The sequence below is a fragment of the Petromyzon marinus genome, unplaced genomic scaffold (genome assembly GCF_048934315.1).
Source record: "Petromyzon marinus isolate PM22_M1 ecotype Great Lakes invasive population unplaced genomic scaffold, UKy_Petmar_22M1.pri1.0 PM_G_Scaffold_32, whole genome shotgun sequence".
Lineage (NCBI taxonomy): Eukaryota > Metazoa > Chordata > Hyperoartia > Petromyzontiformes > Petromyzontidae > Petromyzon > Petromyzon marinus.
The window spans coordinates 234,091-253,369 of record NW_027422895.1 but is presented as its reverse complement, the minus strand read 5'-3'; the positions used below and the strand labels follow the sequence as shown (position 1 = coordinate 253,369).

The window sequence follows — 19,279 nt, the reverse complement described above, 5'->3', positions numbered from 1 at the left end:
TTGTACCGCAATAGGGAATGTGAAGCTGGTAAATGAGCGAAGACCTGAGGTCAAATTTGTTCTTTGAAACAGAGAGGAGATCCAGTAGGCAGTCTGCGGAATTTTTCTAAGTACATCGTGAATAAATAAGATCTGGTGCACAAGCCGTCGAACATTAAGAGATGTTAAGTTTGACCCAATGTAGAGATCACAGTGGTGAGTCTATGGGGCAGTGTTGAGTCTATGGGCAGTGTTGAGTCTATGGGCAGTGTTGAGTCTACGGGCAGTGTTGAGTCTATGGTGCAGTGTTGAGTATATGGGCAATGTTGAGTCTACGGGCAGTGTTGAGTCTACGGGCAGTGCTGAGTCTATTATGGTGCAGTGTTGAGTCTATGGTGCAGTGTTGAGTCTATGGGCAGTGTTGAGTCTATGGACAGTGTTGAGTCTATGGGCAGTGCTGAGTCTATGGGCAGTGTTGAGTCTATGGGCAGTGCTTAGTCTATGGGCAGTGTTTATCAATTCTACAGAATCTGAGCCTCGCTCGCACTGCGTGTTCGCCTATCCGCACTACGGTTTATAAAAGCGCCCTGCTAAGGCCTCACGTGATAACAGCCCCGCCGAGTCGCCTGCCCGTGATTCGAGGCACGGAACGTCGAATCTCCTCCTCCACCACGACCACACGAGGACATTGTTTTGTTTGTAACCTCACCACGAAGGAGGATATAGCTCAAGACCCCCTCCCCAGACACCTACGCAGCGTTGCGCTGGTGAGTGCCGTGTTGAGGCCTATTCCGGGAGTGTCACCGGTCTCGGCTAGATTGCCCAGTCGGCCGAGGCGGCACTTTGGCCGGCTACAGATGCCGCTGTCATGCGATGGTCTCCATAGAGACCTGGAAGATGGTCTCTAGGTTATGTTGTGGGTTAGCAAGCTTCCAAAGGATGCGTGAAGGCTGCCGCTAGGCTTTTGTAACGAATCTTTGCTGCGTGTTTTAAACTTGAATTATTTGCAATGCACGCGGGTCAATGTGCTCTAGAGGAGTTGTACAACCCTAGCTGCCACTGCTATTCAGTGGCCTAAATTATGGCTCTAAATTTTGGTGTTATAATTTATTTATGTAGTTTATTGTTAAAAATTCGGTCACAGTCCCTATGATCACTGTTACATTGGATTTATGGCTTTCATTTTGGTGATTTCGAAAAGTTTTTTTTGTTTTGGCCATGTCTTTGTTTATTGTAGTACGGAGTTAGACTGATGGCTTTAATCTTAGTTGTCTTGTGGTTGTTGTTGTTATTTGACTTGCATCCCACTGGGATTTTTGCACACAGCGTTGGTGTTCGGTGCTATTTCAGGAATATTTTGATTTTTTTTCCCTGTATTTTCTGTTTGCACAGTCACATAATCACTTTAAGATGTTTTCTTGTTCATGTTTTTTGTTTGTTGCGGTTGCACCCGATTCAAGAGCCGAATGGCTCACAGGGCTATACCAAATAAATGAACTATGAACTATGCGTCGCTCAAAGACTTCACTCGAGCGCGTCGTGTTCAAGCTCGCTTTGTCTACCTTAGGAGCTTACAAAGTGCCGCCCAATAATTTACCGTGCGTCTGCCTCTTAGACCCGAGTGAATCGCTTGAACAAGTGCACATTCAGAAGCGTAAACTCTGCGAGTATCTCGTTTTGAATTTTGATATGAAGCTTTCGTAACTGCAGTAATTCATATTCTTAGCTCTTTCGGTAAAGTCACGTTGAAGGGAAACAATAAAATAGTAATATATATAAAACAATAAAAAATTCGCACGACGTTTCGACCTGATGACGACCGTTTGTGTTATGGTCGAAACGTCGTGATAATTTTTATTGTTTTATATATATTTTATTATTTTATTGTTTCCCTTCAACGTGACTTTACCGAAAGAGTTAAGAATATCTCGTTTTATTCATAGACCGTGTTTCCAAGGACAAAAAAATTGCACGTTCTCATTACCAACACATCGACCTGGCTGGTGGTCACAGTTGCCAGGAGCCCCTTTCCCTGTCGGCTTGACATTGTTTTCAACTCAATTGTTTTTTTACACAGCTCTTGGACAGACGTGCGGCAGTGTTGGTTTATACCCTGGAAGGTGCTCTCACTCCAGGGGCTGTTTCATTGATGGGAAAAAAAAAACCTGAGCTGGGGCTGTAATCAATGTTTCTCATTGGTTTTTTAATATAATTTTATTGTATTTCAACAATAAAATGTCTACATACGTGACTTTACCGAAAAAACCAATGAGTAATTTTATGCAGTCACGAAAGCTTTTATACTTTATTATGTAATCAATGTTGTTTTATTGATCTAGTTTAAAAAATCAGCACGAACATCGGTGCCAAACTAACACGATGTGAGGCGCTAGATTTGAAGCTTTCGTGATGTGCAAGGATTCATAGTCTTTAGCTTTTTTTCGGTAAAGTCGCGCTGGTAAAAAAAATAAAGTTAAACCCAAGTTAAACTTTAGCAGCCTTATAGTTTACAGCAGTATACCCTGCAAGGCAACCAGTTTGTCAGCTTAACTACTGCCTCCTGCCTCTGGTTCTTGTGTGTAACGCTCTTCAACCTGCACACGGCCATCTCTCCGTCCCCAACCCCCTGCAGCATAACAGAAGGCGGCTTAACTTAGCCCCCGCCCCACGGCCCTTCTTGTCTCTCCCCCCCCCCCTTAACCTGTATACAATCTCGGGTGTCACTACCACCACCATTACACCACCACTACTACCACCACCACTAGCACCATCACCACCACTTCCACCACTTCCACCATTACCACCACTACTACCATACACTACCATCACTACCACCACCATTACCACCACTACTACCAGAAACGCTACCACCACCATTACACCACCACTACTACCACCACCACTAGCACCATCACCACCACCACTTCTACCGCCACTTCCACCATTACCAGCACCACCACTACTACCATACACTACCATCACTACCATCACCACCATTACCAACATCACTACAATCACTGACCACCACCGCTACCACTAATAACACCACCGCTACCGGGATGTTTGCGTGCTGAATGCTGGAATCTGATCCCGCGTCTCCTCCCTCTCCTCCGGCCCTCCCCCCTCACCAGCGGCCTCCCAGACGGCCTCCCCCAGCCCGGGCCCCGGCCCCGACCCCGGCCATGGCCACGAGCCCTCGCGGAGGGGGCGGCCCCTCCGCGAGGGCTCGCTCCTCCTGGCCCATCCGGGTGCCCAAGCGCTCCGCGGAAGACGCCGGAGGAGGAGGAGCCGAGTCCCACGCGGCGCCCTCCAAGGTCGCTCGCCCGCTCCGCGACGACGCCGGGGGGCCGGGGCCCGCGCCGGGGCCTCCCCGCCGCGACCGTCATCTTCGTCGCCCCGTGACGTTCCGGGCTCTCGAGGGGGGGCGCCGCCGCCGGGAGACTCCGGCGGCGGCGGCGCCCCCCCAGGAGAGCTCCCACGGCGGTGGCGGCGGCGGCAGCGGCGGCGCCCGGACGACGCCGACGCCGCCGGGAATCGGCCCGAGGGTCGCCCCGGAGCGCGGAGACGGCGGCGGAGAGTCGGGGCCGGCGCTCGGCGCTGACGAGGCGGCGGGCAAGGAGGAGGCGGAGGAGGAGGAGGCGGAGAGACGCAGGGAGGCCGCGGTTGGACCGTGTGCGGCGTGGAAGAGACACTTCGACTTTTGGTGGCAGGGCATGGGCAGGAGGGGGAGCAGCAGGAGGGGCGGAGGAGGAGGCGGAGCGAGAGGAGGAGGAGGGGAAGAGGAGGCCGAGGCGGCGATGAAGGCGGAGGAGGAAGAGGAGGAGGTTTTGGCCGGGCGGTCGCCGCTAAGCAAGCGGCGGGAGATGGCGGCGGCGGAGGATTGCCCGGCGGGACCGAATCCCGATCCCTGCCTGGGCTCCTCTACCTGCCGCGCTCCTCCGCCTCCTCCGCCTCCTCCGTCTCCTCCATCGCCGCCGGCTCCTCTTCCGCCGCCGCCGCCGGCGCCGGCGGTCGCGGGCAAGCGGGGCTCGCCCCCGCGTGAGGCGACGTTCCACTTCTCCTCGCTGATGCCGCGGCCGCTGGCTGAGCCACCGCCGCCCACCGAGAGGCGCCGGGGTCGCGCCCTGGAGAAGCAGCGGCAGCGACGGAAACAAATTCAGCAACAATACCGGCAGCAGAGAGCGTCGTCATCGTCGTCCAGCTGTTGGTCGTTCTCGGACGCATCGTCGTCGTCTTCATCATCATCATCGTCATCGCCGGAGGAGGTGGTGGAGGGGGACGAGGTGAAGGAGCGGAGGGACGACGAGGAGGAGGTGGTGGTGGAGGGTGACGAGGTGAAGGAGCGGAGGGACGATGAGGAGGAGGAGGGGGAGGTGGTGGTGGAGGATGGCGAGGTGAAGGAGCGGAGGGACGACGAGGAGGAGGAGGGGGAAGTGGTGGTGGAGGGTAACGAGGTGAAGGAGCGGAGGGATGAGGAGAAGGTGGTGGTGGAGGGTGACGAGGCGAAGGAGCGGAGGGACGAGGAGGAGGAGGTGGTGGTGGATGACGAGGTGAAGGAGCGGAGGGACGACGAGGAGGAGGAGGGGGAGGTGGTGGTGGAGGGTAACGAGGTGAAGGAGCGGAGGGACGAGGAGGAGGAGGTGGTGGTGGAGGGTGACGAGGCGAAGGAGCGGAGGGACGAGGAGGAGGAGGGGGAGGTGGTGGTGGAGGGTGACGAGGTGAAGGAGCGGACGGACGACGAGGAGGAGGAGGGGGAGGTGGTGGTGGAGGGTGACGAGGTGAAGGAGCGGAGGGACGAGGAGGAGGTGGTGGAGTCTACGGGGGGCGTCCGCAGGCTGCTGCTGAAGTTTCGCGCCAGCCGCCTGCAGCCGAGCGTCGACAGAGCACGAGACGAGGAGGAGGCGGCGGACAACGAGGAGGAGGAGAACGAGGAGGAGAGGAAGACGAGGAGGAAGAAGAAGAAGAGGAGGAGGAGGGGACTACGGAGATCACGCAGTGCAGCCGATGATGGCGACTGCAAGTCGGGCGACGAGGTGGAGGAGGAGGAGGAGGAGAGGGTGGCGAGTCTCAAGAGGGTGGAGGAGTGCCGGATTCTCAAGCAGATAGACGACATCATGGCTGAGATACATCAGCTGGAGGGGAGATGCAGGGTGAGGAGGAGCAGATGAGGTGTAGGGTGGTGAGGAGGGACTGGGTGGTGAGGTGTAGGGTGGTGAGGAGGGGCTGGGTGGTGAGGTGTAGGGTGGTGAGGAGGAGCAGATGAGGTGTAGGGTGGTGAGGAGGGGCTGGGTGGTGAGGTGTAGGGTGGTGAGGTGGGGCTGGGTGGTGGGTCTTCCTCTGGATTTGGAAACTCGACAGATATAACATCGATTTGGATTGGATGATTTTTTTCTTTCAGCCAGATTAAAATATGAGCGTGGGGAAGTCATCTACATCATTAGACCTCCTTTGGCAGTACCAAAATATAATAATAGGGGTTTTTCCCCTTTTTTCTGGCAACAAAACTGAAACCTTTTTACAAGGATTCATATTACAGCATTAACCACAATACCTGCAGTCAAAATGCAAACAAAAAACACGCACTATGATAATATATATGTGGCATTGTCCTTGAAACCGCTTGTTCCACACCAAGGGACGGCTTTCTTGAGAGCCTCGACCCAATTGGTGCTCGACCAGAGGACGCCAAAAGGTTTCAGTTTTGTTGCCACAAAAAAAGGGGAAACCCCTATGATGTGGAAGTCCTCGTTTCTGCCACTCAGTTGAGTACATCCAGCATCTTGTTTCTCCAAAAAACACGACTCTCAGTGAATGCTCTCGATGAATTTGACTTGCTTTTGTCTGAACACCCTGGCTGTGAAGTCGTATCAACGGCTGGGTGTCTGGCCGAATGAAAGTTATTATTTTTGTTTTATCTCAGGCCAAGTTGGATTACATGTAAAGGTAATAAATAAGTCGGGGACATCCATATGCTCGAACGTATGACATGGCACATTGAGCATATTCGTGCATGCGTCTAGGGCTTCCTGTGAACGTAGCAGACGGCTGGATGCTACGGGGGGGGGGGGGGGGGGATGATGTAGCGCCATTGTTGGGCTGTATGCGTATTACCACGGGAGCTGACCTGAAATAGCGGACATGCGTCAACAAGGGGTGGTGTACAGACCAGGTGTGACGAACAGGGCCCCCAGACCCCAGGGGGGGGGCTGGGGGATGTTCCAGGGCCCCCTAGAGAGTTCCAGAAGGCTTGGCCAGGGGCGGAGAGACCCTGGAACGGGGATAAAAGCCGGACCCCTGAACGGGTTTGGCGGTCCTCGTCCACCTGAAGCTCTGAAGAAGTCTCTGAGCGCTACCCTGAAGACCCTGAAGCGAAGAGCCCAGTGACCCTGGCTAGGGTCGGGTTCAGACATAACCAGTGTAGGGTTAGCGCTAGAACCAGAGTAAGGGCACCGTAGTGTGGAGGGACTGCCTTCTGAGGTTATCGGCTGTGAGGGGTCGTCACCCCTCTGTGCTGTGGTTCCCTGGTTGAATAAACGTGTTGCCTCCAGCGAACCGTCTCACCTCGTCTTGGACCCACTGCACGTGTCACCTGTGGTAATGAAACCTCTTGTCGCGAAAAATTAGCGGCGTGCGAAAGTGAAAGATGTTAACGAAGTAAAAATAAATGTTGATTTAAAGCTTTCGTGACTGCGAGGAATTAATGTTCTTGGTTCTTTCGGTAAAGTCACCACCACGTAGAAGGGAAACAATAAAATAATAAAAATATAAAACAATAAAATTATCATGACGTTTCAACTGCAACACGAGCAATCGTCGTCAGGTGTGAAATCCACAACAAGAAATTTTGAAAAAAGTGGTGGGTTTTTTTTAACGTTAGCACCACGGAGAGCGATTTGGTAGTTTGTTCAGAAGGACGAGTCCATCTATGTTCGGAATAGATGAGGGGGGAGACCAAAATAATGTATGCTGTCTGAAAGCCACCGTAAGCGTGAACAATCAATTAAGACCCGAAATGGTTTATCAAATCTTTCCAATGATTGCTAAGCCAGAATCCATCTTCCCGGTTGAAATTGTCTCTGTGTATATGTGGATAGCCTCATGAACGAATCTCTCATGGTAGCCAGATGGCTTACAAAGAACCTCTGTCTTGGAGAAGTCAATGTCATGTGAGCCTACTGAATTATAACAGTGATCTGCCACGGCTGAGGTGTTGGTCCTACCGTGTTTCAGGTCTGCTTTGTGTTCACGAATGAGGTCCGAGACATGTCGTTTGGTTTCTCCAATGTAACTACTACCACAGAGGCAACTTAGTTTATAGACACCAGGGTACTGTATGTCCGGAATCACATCTTTTACAGACGGAACCAGATCACGGATTTTATGTAATGTGTTGAATCGGACCTGGATCTTGTGTTTATTCAAGATTTTGGAGATCTTTTTTGTGATCCCCGCAATGTAGGGCAAAGTGATGGTTTTGAAAGGCTCCTCAAGAGGGTCCTTCTTCACGGTTGGAGTGATAGCTTTGCGGATTGTAGTCGGAGTAACCATTAGCCTTAAGAGCGTGGTGTACGTGCTTGAGTTCACTGGCTATGTGTTCCTGGTCGGATATGCATTGGGCTCTATGGTGCAGAGTCTTGATGAGGGAATTCTTCTGGGATGGATGGTGGTGGGAATCCGGTTTCAGGTAAGCATCCGTATGGGTAGCTTTCCCATAGACGGAGTGGCTCATTGAACCATCAATTTTTTTTTAACCAATTCCACTTTACAGTAACATTGTAGACACGGCACAATATATATTTCTGAATCTTTATTTTTACCAACATTTTAAAAAATATTCTCCCATAAGGCAAAATTCTGAAATATTGGATTTTTTACAAAACCTTGTAAATTCACCTTGTATCTGAACAAGTTCAATTTGTGCAAATATTTTTTTTCAAACGTATAAATAAAAAAGACATTGCTTACAAATATCAGCTCTATGTTTTCAAGTAAATACATTTTGGGTAGTGAATAAATTATAGACTAAATAAGCTACACATGACGAATTGTAGGCAATTATAGTTATAATCAAAGACATTTTTAAACAATCACGTGGTCCCTGTAGTCGCCGTTAGAGACAAAATCTTCTTGAAACGGTTCATCAACATATATGAATACATTGATTCGAATAAGCAGAGTTAATTTCCTATTTATGGCATGCCGGTTATGTGTCAACATCACCTTATAAAAGAATAACATTTAAAATACGCACAGACAAGTATTCATTCGTAATTATTGACAGGCATATGAACAAAATTGAATTACTGCAGTGAAATATACTGCATCAGGTTACATCGTATTAACAAGCTATTTTAAAAATATGCACCGCCTGCTTAACAGTGTATGTACAACGTACTATTGTAGTGTCATTCAAAACGAGTAGGCCGTTGCATGCTGGCGTCTGGGTCAAAATGTAGCAAATTATAAACATTACCTACAAATAATAGATCACGGAGTTTAGATCGCAACACAAGCAATCGTCATCAGGTGGGACAACCACAGCAGCAAGAAGACAAAACTGCTGAAGTAGGCGCCTACTTCAGCGTCTTCTTCTTGTTGTGGTTGTCCCACCTGATGATGATTGCTTGTGTTGTGATCTAAACGCCGTGATCTGATATGTTTCTACCCACGTGATGACTTTACCGAAATAACGAGTGTGGATTCCTGCAGTCACAAAAGCTTCGAATCAAGATTGCCTACAAACTACACAACTGAGATGACGCATCAATCATCGCCCCCTACTGACAGGCTCTTGTCCACATGCAGGCTGGTGCAGGGCCACCACCTTGTGCCACACAGGGGCAGCTGCTACTTGGGGATGCTCTTCGAGTGTTTCAGACAAGATACAAAACTCCGAGTTGCCGAGGCGATTAAGCGAGCAAAGCGTAAAAGCAATTATCATGAGAACATCGTGAATGCTTGGGAGCTTATTGGCTCTCGCTCCTGGTGAGAGATTGACCCAACCCACAGGTCCACAAAAACTGGCTGCTCTTACTCTGCAGGTTGAACCTAGGAGCTGAGTGTTCAACTTCACATTCTTGTCATCAAAGGCCTGTGACAAAGGTGCATCTATTGGAGCGATATCGTCTCTGGCTTACACATCTACCGGGTCTCCACTTGACTTTGGATTGTCTCGGAGGAAGTCCACCCACACCTCCACTTCCACAAACTGCTGGGAGTTGCCTCGCTCTGCCTCACAGTCAGAATTCTCCTCCTGCTTCACGTTGCCTCCATCGATGTGAAGGTCCCATTTTGGAGTTGAATCTTCATCTTCACATTTCACCTTCACTTCTTCCCTCTTCACCATCACTTCTTCATATTTCACCTTCACTTCTTCGCTCTTCACCATCACTTCTTCACATTTCACCTTCACTTCTTCGCTCTTCACCATCACTTCTTCCCTCTTCACCATCACCTCTTCATATTTCACCTCGATACCTTTAAAAGTGTCCAAGCTGTTATTTTCTTCCGGTTCGTGTTTCATGAGGGATGGGCTTATTGCGGCACTTTGACTTTCACAAGCTGATTTCAGACTCCACTCCTTGTGGACCTTCTGATGCTTTTGTGTTTTCTGGTGTACTTGAAGATGTTGTTGCTGTGCAAACGCTATCCCACACGGAGTGCACCTGAAGGGTTTCTCTCCCGTGTGTGTTCTCTGGTGTATTTGAAGATATGATGAATCTGCAAACGCCTTCCCACACACACTGCACTTGAAGGATTTCTCTCCTGTGTGAGTTCTCTGGTGTTCTACAAGAAGAGATGAACGTGCAAACGCCTTCACGCACACACTGCACTTGAAGGGTTTCTCTCCCGTGTGTGTTCTCTGGTGTATTACAAAAGCAGATGAATATGCAAACGCCTTCCCACACACAGTGCACTTGAAGGGTTTCTCTCCCGTGTGTGTTCTCTGGTGTATTACAAGAGCAGATGAATGTGCAAACGCCTTCCCACACACACTGCACTTGAAGGGTTTATCTCCCGTGTGTGTTCTCTGGTGTTCTACAAGAAGAGATGAACGTGCAAACGCCTTCACGCACACACTGCACTTGAAGGGTTTCTCTCCCGTGTGAGTTCTCTGGTGTTCTACAAGAGCAGATGAACGTGCAAATGCCTTCCCACACACACTGCACTTGAAGGGTTTCTCTCCCGTGTGAGTTCTCTGGTGTTCTACAAGAGCAGATGAACGTGCAAATGCCTTCCCACACACACTGCACTTGAAGGGTTTCTCTCCTGTGTGAGTTCTCTCGTGCTGTGTGAAATCTCCAGTACGATCCGTGCTGTATGCACACCGGTCGCATTGGAGCCTTGTCCTACCGAGCTGTGCTGAGCGCCTTTGCTCCATCAGACCAATTCTGCGGAGGAAGCGTCAGAGGAAGCGTCAGCTGCAGACAGAAAAAAATAATATCCACACCATCTACACGTCAGTATCGAGGCACAGAGGAATGCATAGTCACATGTGACTTACACGTCTATATTCATATATTCATGATGTAGTAAAAACGTTTCCCAAATTCATCACAGGGCTGTTATGGCACACAATGAGAGGGCAAATGGTTATAAATATGCCTGGAAGCCCTCGTATCTTCAAAATGAATGTTAACCCAAAACTCCAAGCACACAATTTCGGCGGTCTGGCTACAAAAGGAATATTTATGAGAGCTAAATTCAGCTGACATAACAAAGGGTGTTGAAAACAATACTATTTGTGTTGGGCAGAAATTCATAAATTAACATTCAATCGCAACTTAGAGGTGTGAATCCAGGCTCAGATGTCCTTGAATGCTGGGATGAACAGTTCCGACTTCAGCTGAATGTGTGTGCTGTGTAAACTTCCTGTTTCCATTCGTATAAAGAGTTCCAGAGGAAAACAAAAGTAAACTATTGTTACGCTATAACCTCCGTATTCAACAGAGTTAATAGACGTTACTGCAAACACAAACTGTACAATGTCACTGGGTAAACAGGCGGTGGCATGTCTAGAATCATGCCTGGCCACCTTCATCTGCTTGGCATGAATGCTTCCTCACTCCACCAAGTAATTGAGGATCAACGAACATAGCTGAGGCTAACTGGAGTTTGCGTGTCTCTCTCCGTGGTGAGATGTTAACTACCTCACCTGGTATACAGGAAGTCGTGGGTTCGATCCCGACCCTGACGCCTGCTGTATATTTGGAGTTTGCGCGTCTCTCTGTATAGCGTCTTTGACCGATAGACATTGACACACGTATTCTTGTTTCTTTCGGTAAAGTTACGTAGATAGAAAATAACAATAACAGATAATACAATTACATTAAATAAAGACCACTTGTGTTGCGATCAAAATGACGTGAGTTTTTTGCTTTATTTACAATTTATTTTTGTCATTTTTATTTAATTTCCTATCTACGTGACTTTACCGAAAGAACCAAGAATATTAATTCCTGCAGTCACCAAAGTTTTAAGTCAAAACATTCACACACGTTGACAAAGCCTCACCTTGTGTTGTTGCGGGCAGGTCGCTTCTGATAACAAGAGCGGTATAGCAGCTCAAGCGGGCTTGGCCTGCTAACAAAAGAAAATAAAAACTGCGTGAATATTTACAATGAAACAAAGTTACAAAGTGGCGAGCCGGGTGAAGACAAATTAAACTTAAGCAAGATAATTAAAGTAAACGCAATCAGGCGAGGGCAGGAGGCAAGGCCCCGCGTGGCTAGGCCCCGCGTTGTAAAGTTCCAACCTGGACATCGATTCCCATGCTCGCTGCTACTCAACTGACATCCCTGAGAGAGAGAGGCTCTACCTTGGTAAACAACAACAACGACCACCACCACCATGAGAATTTCTCACCTCGGATTTCAGTGCAAGCGCGGATCGGCAGCCTCCTGTTACCTCGCGACGTCACGCGGGTAAGCAGGTAACGTGACGTCACTTCCGGGGTAAGATACACGCCCCTCCCATGAGCAGCTCTGTAACTGAATAAATTATGTTAATGTTAACTGGCCATATGTCGAGGGATGGGGCGTGGCTGCTGAACCCGTCGGCTTCAACGGATATATTATGTTAATGAACCGCCGTCACTGGGCGTAGCTTTTGCCCAAATAAGGATTGCCACTGGATTGATATCTGCAGTGACCCAAGGGGAGGTGACGTCACGCTTAAGAGCGCCGTGGATGGGGTTGGGGGAATGTGAATACCTTGGTGACATGACGTCACTAGCGAGGTACACCTCCCGCTGGCACTTCATGCCGATGAGGTCATGCTGAGTGGTGACGTCACAGAGCGGGGATGGAGTTTAAGTTGATTTAGATTCATTTTCCATTGCCCCCTCCCTTGGGTGCGTGAACTCAGCAACAACGTGGACATTATTGTGTGTACGTACACACTGTGTGTGTACGTACACACACACACATTTGAGGCTGAGTCGACCTAGGGGAGGCCCAGAACCGGTTCAAATAATCGTCACTGGGTGTTGGCTGTGAGTGGGAATCAAACTCGGGTCGTTATGTTCGTAGTACAGTGCACTAACCGCTAGACTACCACCACACACGTTACATACACACACGTTACACACACACACGTTACACACACACAGTATACACACACAGTACACACACACACGTTACACACACACACAGTACACACGCACAGTACACACACACACGTTACACACACACAGTACACACACACACGCACGGTATACACACATGCACGTTACACACACACACAGTACACACACACACAGTACACACACGCACGGTACACACACACAGTACACACACACACAGTACACACATACAGTACACACACACGCACAGTACACACACACGGTGCACACGCACGACACACACACGCACAGTACACACACACGGTGCACACACACACACGCACAGTACACATACACGGTGCACACACACGCACAGTACACACACACACTCACAGTACACACGCACAGTACACACACACACACGGTACACACACGCACAGTACACACACACAGTACACACACAGTACACACACACAGTACACACACACAGTACACAAACACGCACAGTACACACACACGCACGGTACACACGCACAGTACACACACGCACAGTACACACACGCACGCAGTACACACACACACGGTGCACACACACGCACGGTACACACACACGGTACACACACGCACAACACACACAGTACACACACACACGCACAGTGCACACACACGCACAGTACACGCACAGTACACACGCACAGTACACACACACACAGTACACACACACGGTACACACACGCACGGGACACACACACAGTACACACACGTACGCACGGCACGCCCACACTCCTTCAGTCACGTGACTAAGGTTGACGCGCCGCCCCGTCTCCCGAGGTGACCTCTTGGCTCTCTCGTCTCTCCTCCACACGTAGATTCATTTCTTACTCTTACCTAGAAGCGTCATTGTCTGTCTGTGTCTGTGGACGCAACTTGCGAGGAATTGTACTCACAAACTGTGGGGTTTACGTTTCATATAAAGTGCCCAGATACCACGCGATAAGCCCTGTGGTGAGCCAGTGCTATTCCTATTTCCAATCCGTCAACATGAAAGTAGTTAAATTAACAATTTATTACCAATCTCCATATATACTAAAGGCAAAGTTGTGAATGTGTGCGTCTGTTCAAAATGTTTAGCGTACTTCTCGACACGCACCAAGCTTGAAATTTGCCATGTGGGTAATTTCCAGACTGTACACCGTGCAAACATAAAAATAGACTTTTGTATATTTTTTTGGGGGGGCGCGCAATAATGGATAAGCATGAAAACACCACGATACATAGGACTTACTTTGATCAGAATCTTGGAATTGATTGTGTACATGTTGAAATTGTTAAATGAGCATTTTGAGCACACTGCTGTTTTAATAAATGTTCATGATTCTGAGAATATAAGTGTAATTCTGAGCATCATAATGACCATATTGAATTGTCATCATGAATGGGGGTTCAATTATTTTTTATAATAGGAATGCGGTTTTGAGCATGACTATTGATATTTAGGACTCATTTATGACAATAGATTGATGATTAAATTGCGATTTTGTTTTGCTCATCAATCAGGACACTGTTAATTATGCGCATGCCCATAAATTGTTGAAATGACTAGAACTGCAAGTTGTGTATACTCTCCAACCCCATTCCTCTACCTACCCATTCCCTTGACGGGCTCCGTGCCCACTTAAACCCATGGTGGTGATGATTCCACCTCTCGCTGTAACAATCAAAGCACCTCCAACTTCTGAATGCAAAGGTGCTGGGTTGGTGCAACGCCAAAACACATCGTCAACGCCGCTCCCAAGCCCGCCCTACGTTAGTTAAAGCGTTATGATCAACAAAATAAAAAGTTCCACGGAGGAAACTAAAATGACATTACGCAATCCCCAAAGTGGCACGCGGTAGGTTACACGACTCGGAGAACAACGTCAGACTTCAAGACGCCATCATCATCATTCTTCCTCTCCACAAGTCATCGCACGTCAATATTCAACAAGCTGCACACACGTGCAAGTCACCTCTCGACCCCCGCCACCTGCACAGTTAACGGGGGGTCAAATGAAAATTGTGTCTTTGGTGACGTATTGCAATCGGTGTAATTTTAATGATGTACATACAGCAACTGCTGTATGTACATCAAATTATATCATTGACAACAGGGTCCGCTTTTGCGATATCTGCGTGCGGTCTTTTAATTGTATAGATACGTAGTCAGTTCATTAGTATGGGGTTCCTCTATAAGGAATTGTAAAATGTATTACTTAATAATACGCTTCCAGGCCGCACTTACCTTGTAGCAGTCAGAGAGTTAAAATGACTGTACATGTGTAGGTATGAAATAAAATAAATTTAATTAAAATAAAATCAATTTTAGTTATTAAAACATTTAATTAAAAAAAATGAAATTTAACGTAGGTATAACATAAATTTAAATAAATGTAACTTATTAAAAATTTAATTTAACGTAGGTATAACATAAATTTAATTTAAATAAATTTAATTTATTAAAACATTTAATTTTATTTAACGTATGTATGAAATAAAATTTTATTTATTACAAATTTAAATTAAATTTAACGTAAGTAAAAAATTAAATTTAAATTATAAAAAAGAATCATTTATAAAAAAAAATTACGTAGGTATAAAATACATTTTAATTAAATGAATTTTTTTTATTAAATTTAACGTAGGTATAAAATAAAATAAATAAATAAATTTTATTTTCTACCTCCGTGACTTTACCGAAAGACACAAAGAGTGTGGACCCACGTGACATCAAGGCTGTCCTAGTCTAGGCAAGGCCTTAGGGTGTACCGGGCCTTTCAGAACAACAGCAGCAGCAATAACAACGGTTCTCTTGAGAAAATGTTTTAAAAAATAAAGTCAACGGAGCTTACCTTGACACTCGCGAACTTTAATGATTAAAATAATTAAAACAAAACTAAACACTCACACGCACATGGGCGCGAGGTGGTCAGCGTGTAGGGGATTAAAAATGGTGGCGTCCTCCAGCGATCCGATTGGTCGAGAGGCAAACCTGGGCGCGTCTCCGGCGATGGTGCGCAGCGATTGGTCAACGGTTGTCCTATGCTAATTTTGGTATGCTAATTAATTTTAATCTGTATGCTAATGTAGTTTATTTATCCATACTCATTAAGTTTAATGTTTATCCTAAATTAGTTAAAAATGTATGCTCGTTTAGTTAACATTCTAGGATAACAGCAGTGCATACTGACTGTGGTGGTACCTGCTATGATTACAGCAGGCATACTGACTGTGGTGGTACCTGATATGATTACAGCAGTACATACTGTGGTGATACCTGCTTTCACTACAGCAGTACATACTGAACGTAATGGTACCTGCTATGAATACAGCAGGTATACTGACTGTGGTGGTACTGCTATGATAACAGCAGGCATACTGACTAGTGGTACCTGCTATAATTACATCAGTGCATACTGTGGTGGTACCTGCTATGATTACAGCAGGCATACTGACTGTGGTGGTACCTGCTATGATAACAGCAGGCATACTGACTAGTGGTACCTGCTATAATTACAGCAGGTATACTGACTAGTGGTACCTGCTATGATTACAGCAGGTATACTGACTAGTGGTACCTGCTATAATTACAGCAGGTATACTAACTAGTGGTACCTGCTATAATTACATCAGGGCATAAAGTGGTGGTACCTGCTTTCACTACAACAGTGCATACTGACTGTGGTGGGTACCTGCTAAGGTTACAGCAGTGCATACTGCTTAAATGCTTCATCACGTGTCGTGAATGTGATCGTTTCATCCCAGAAATGGTGTCCTTGACCGGCCCAGAGCAGACATTTCACTTTGCCTTAGAACCTGAGGTGGTACAGCATTAGCAATTCCAAGTTCTTTATGTGACCAATAGCGACGAATTATGTGGCAAGCATTTGAAATGAGTGGGTTATGACGTACTGTACTTCACTCTTATCGACCATTAACATAAGTCTGTGTTACTGGCGTTGTGCTGCCTCGGCTGGTACCAACTTCTTCTTTGACCACGTGGACCACGCGGATGAATGGTCCACGCGAGTTGAGCGACCGATGGAGAAGACCTATGGGGGCACGCGGCGGGAGACTCTCAGGCGAAATCGTGGAAGTCGCGTGACAGAAACCACGCGTGGAGGATAGATGCATGCTGGCGAGACGTCGTCTTCAGTTTAATTTAAGTTTCATGTGTAGAGCCCTGTGAGCCGTGCGGCTCTTGACTCGGGTGCAACCGCAACAAAACAAAAACGTGAACAAGAAGCATCTTAAAGTGACTACGCGCAAACAGAAAAATCCAGGAAAAAACCAGCAGAGTCTTCCAGAAAAAAACAACCGTATTTCAACGCTGCGTGCAGAAATCCCAGTGGGATGCAAGTCAAACAATAACCATAAGACAATTTAGATTAAAGTTATCAGGCTAACTCTGTACTACAACAAACGTTTTCAAAATCACCAAAACAAAGCTACAAAAAACAATGTAACAGTGATCGACATAGGCGAGGCCATTACCGATTCAGACAATCGTCACCGGTCTTTGCCGTGAGCGGGAAATCCAACTGGTTGGCCGACTTCGTGGCGAAGTGTGTTCATCACGACACTACCGCTTCCCACATTTACACACTCACGCAAAGACAAATATCCCGCAGCACCTGCCCCGAGCACCTTAAAAGACTGTTGGGGCAGGTGCTGTTAGCGAGCACCTGCCCCCGACAACCTTAACAGACTGTTGGGGCAGGTGCTGTTAGCGAGCACCTGCCCCGAGCACCTTAACAGACTGTTGGGGCAGGTGCTGTTAGCAAGCACCTGTGCAGGCCAGTACGGCTTGGTGAATGAGTTATTGTGTGTGTGAGAACTTGAGAGGGTGGGTAGGTGGTTTTGTGAGCGATTGATTGGTATAAATAAATATTCTGATGAATTTGCAACTTGGTATCTGAATTCAATATTTGGACGGCAGAACGTGTATTTACATTCGTATTCATGCGTGTCATGTATAAAGTGTATTTGTTGGGGTGTGTGTGCGCACCTTCTACCAACAGTCTGTTCAGAAGGGTGCGCGAGGCGCGTGCTAGTGGTTCGTGTGCTGGGCTCCTCTCTGATTCGTGCGCCACGGAGCACGTGACGTGCCGTGCCGTCAGCCAAATAGCCGCATTCTTGCGACGCTCAAGATTCCTGAAGAATGACCTCGTACGAGAAGATTGCACAGAAAGACATAGACATGGCGAGTGGAGCGAGTGTCGCTGTGTGTGTGTAGATTCCCGTGTGGGTAGTAGGCAGGGCTGTTGCGTCGCTAGAGGAATAGCGCAAATTTATATTCCAGTTGTTGAGTTTTTTTTTTAAAAGGTCATGGGCCTCCTCTACATCCACTCAGACTCAAAACGATTGCAGCATCTGATTCAACGTGTTAAAACATTACCAATGTGGAGACCTCCCCTTGAAGGCATCAGCGTAGGGGAGACAAAGGTGGCCAGGCGCGGTGTGCCGTGCTGGTCTTCAGCACAGCTCTGGCCCAAGGCTACCAGGGGGGGGATCTTCGTCTCTGCAGCTGTACATGAGGAGCGTGCTTAGTGGCACGCTTCACAATTTTTTTTTCCTCCGCCCCCGGTTCCCTCCCTTTTGACTCCGGATTCTGAGAAGCCTGCGAGGTCCTCATCCACAGCCGCTTGGGCCGAAGCGGTCGCGGTCTACGAGGCGAACCAAGGGTACTGAACATCTGTGAGAACGAGCTTTATAGTTCATCGTATTCCTCCAGTGTGAATATTGATTGAGATTCCGATTCTGACCAAAGGCAAGGACAGAAACCCCCCCCGTGTAGCCATAACAGACTTGGGGCAGGTGCTCATCGCGAGTAACCAATCAACACCCACCACTCACTTGCTTCAGTGGGAAACAACTTGGACGTGCCCGCCCTTGCTCGACACTAAACAATGATTTAATAGTGACGACGAGTACATTCATACGTAGAGTGACGCACCTTGAATGACGACATTCAAGGTGCGTCACTCTTCGGCCTGTGGCCGTATCTCCCAACAATTTGCCTCTTTGGTTTCTCCTCTTAAACACCTGGCGAGTTGCTATCTCTTAAACAAGTAATTTGGCAAGGATAGTCTCGGTAACAATAAGTAAATCAATGGTAAACGAGCGCTAATTTAACAAGTGTAGAGGATTCTCACGACGTTTCGACTGCAACACAAGCAGTCATCAGGTGTGAAAATCAACGGCAAGAAACATTTGAGAGAAGTGGCGGTTTGTATTTATTTATTTTCTTGAAATGAAAGATGTCGAGCATCCTGAGCTAGCTAACACTGAGTGGCTCCTGAAGTTGTACTATCTTGTGGACATGACTGGACATCTGAACCAGCTCAATGTGAAAATGCAAGGCATTGGAAATACAGTCTTATCCCTTCAACAAGCAGTGTTTGCATTTGAAAACAAGCTGGAACTCTTCATCGTGGATATTGAAAAAGGTCGTTTACTGCACTATGAAAAACTGAGAGATTTTAAAGATGCGTGCACAGCAAGTGACCCCGTTTAACATTTTGATCTCCAGCAGCTAGCTGGCTTCACATCTGATCTCCAGCAGCCATTCAAAGCACGCTTTGGGGAATTTCCTGAGCACACTCGTCTTTTCAAGTTCATCACTCATCCACACGAGTGTTCAGTGGACAAAGCCGACCTGAGTTACATCCCTGGTGTCTCCATCAGAGATTTTGAGCTGGA

At 47.6% G+C, this 19,279-nt stretch overlaps 1 protein-coding gene across 1 annotated transcript; it reads left to right on the top strand.

The window, feature by feature from the left end:
* The first annotated feature begins 549 nt into the window (after nt 1–549).
* On the top strand, nt 550–17,742 carry LOC142915503 (uncharacterized). Its single transcript, XM_076061258.1, has 3 exons — nt 550–746; nt 3,111–4,352; nt 17,698–17,742. Exons 2-3 carry the CDS (start codon nt 3,162–3,164, stop codon nt 17,740–17,742), a joined length of 1,236 nt encoding a protein of 411 aa, XP_075917373.1. The 5' UTR covers nt 550–746; nt 3,111–3,161.
* The last annotated feature ends 1,537 nt before the right edge of the window (nt 17,743–19,279 follow it).

Excerpts from the sequence above, each read along its gene's own strand:
- LOC142915503 (XM_076061258.1), top strand. The coding sequence starts at position 3,162 with ATGGCCACGAGCCCTCGCGGAGGGGGCGGCCCCTCCGCGAGGGCTCGC. Across the intron at positions 4,353-17,697 it reads ATGAGGAGGAGGAGGGGGAG|CCAAATAGCCGCATTCTTGC; the intron begins GTGGTGGTGGAG and ends CCGTGCCGTCAG.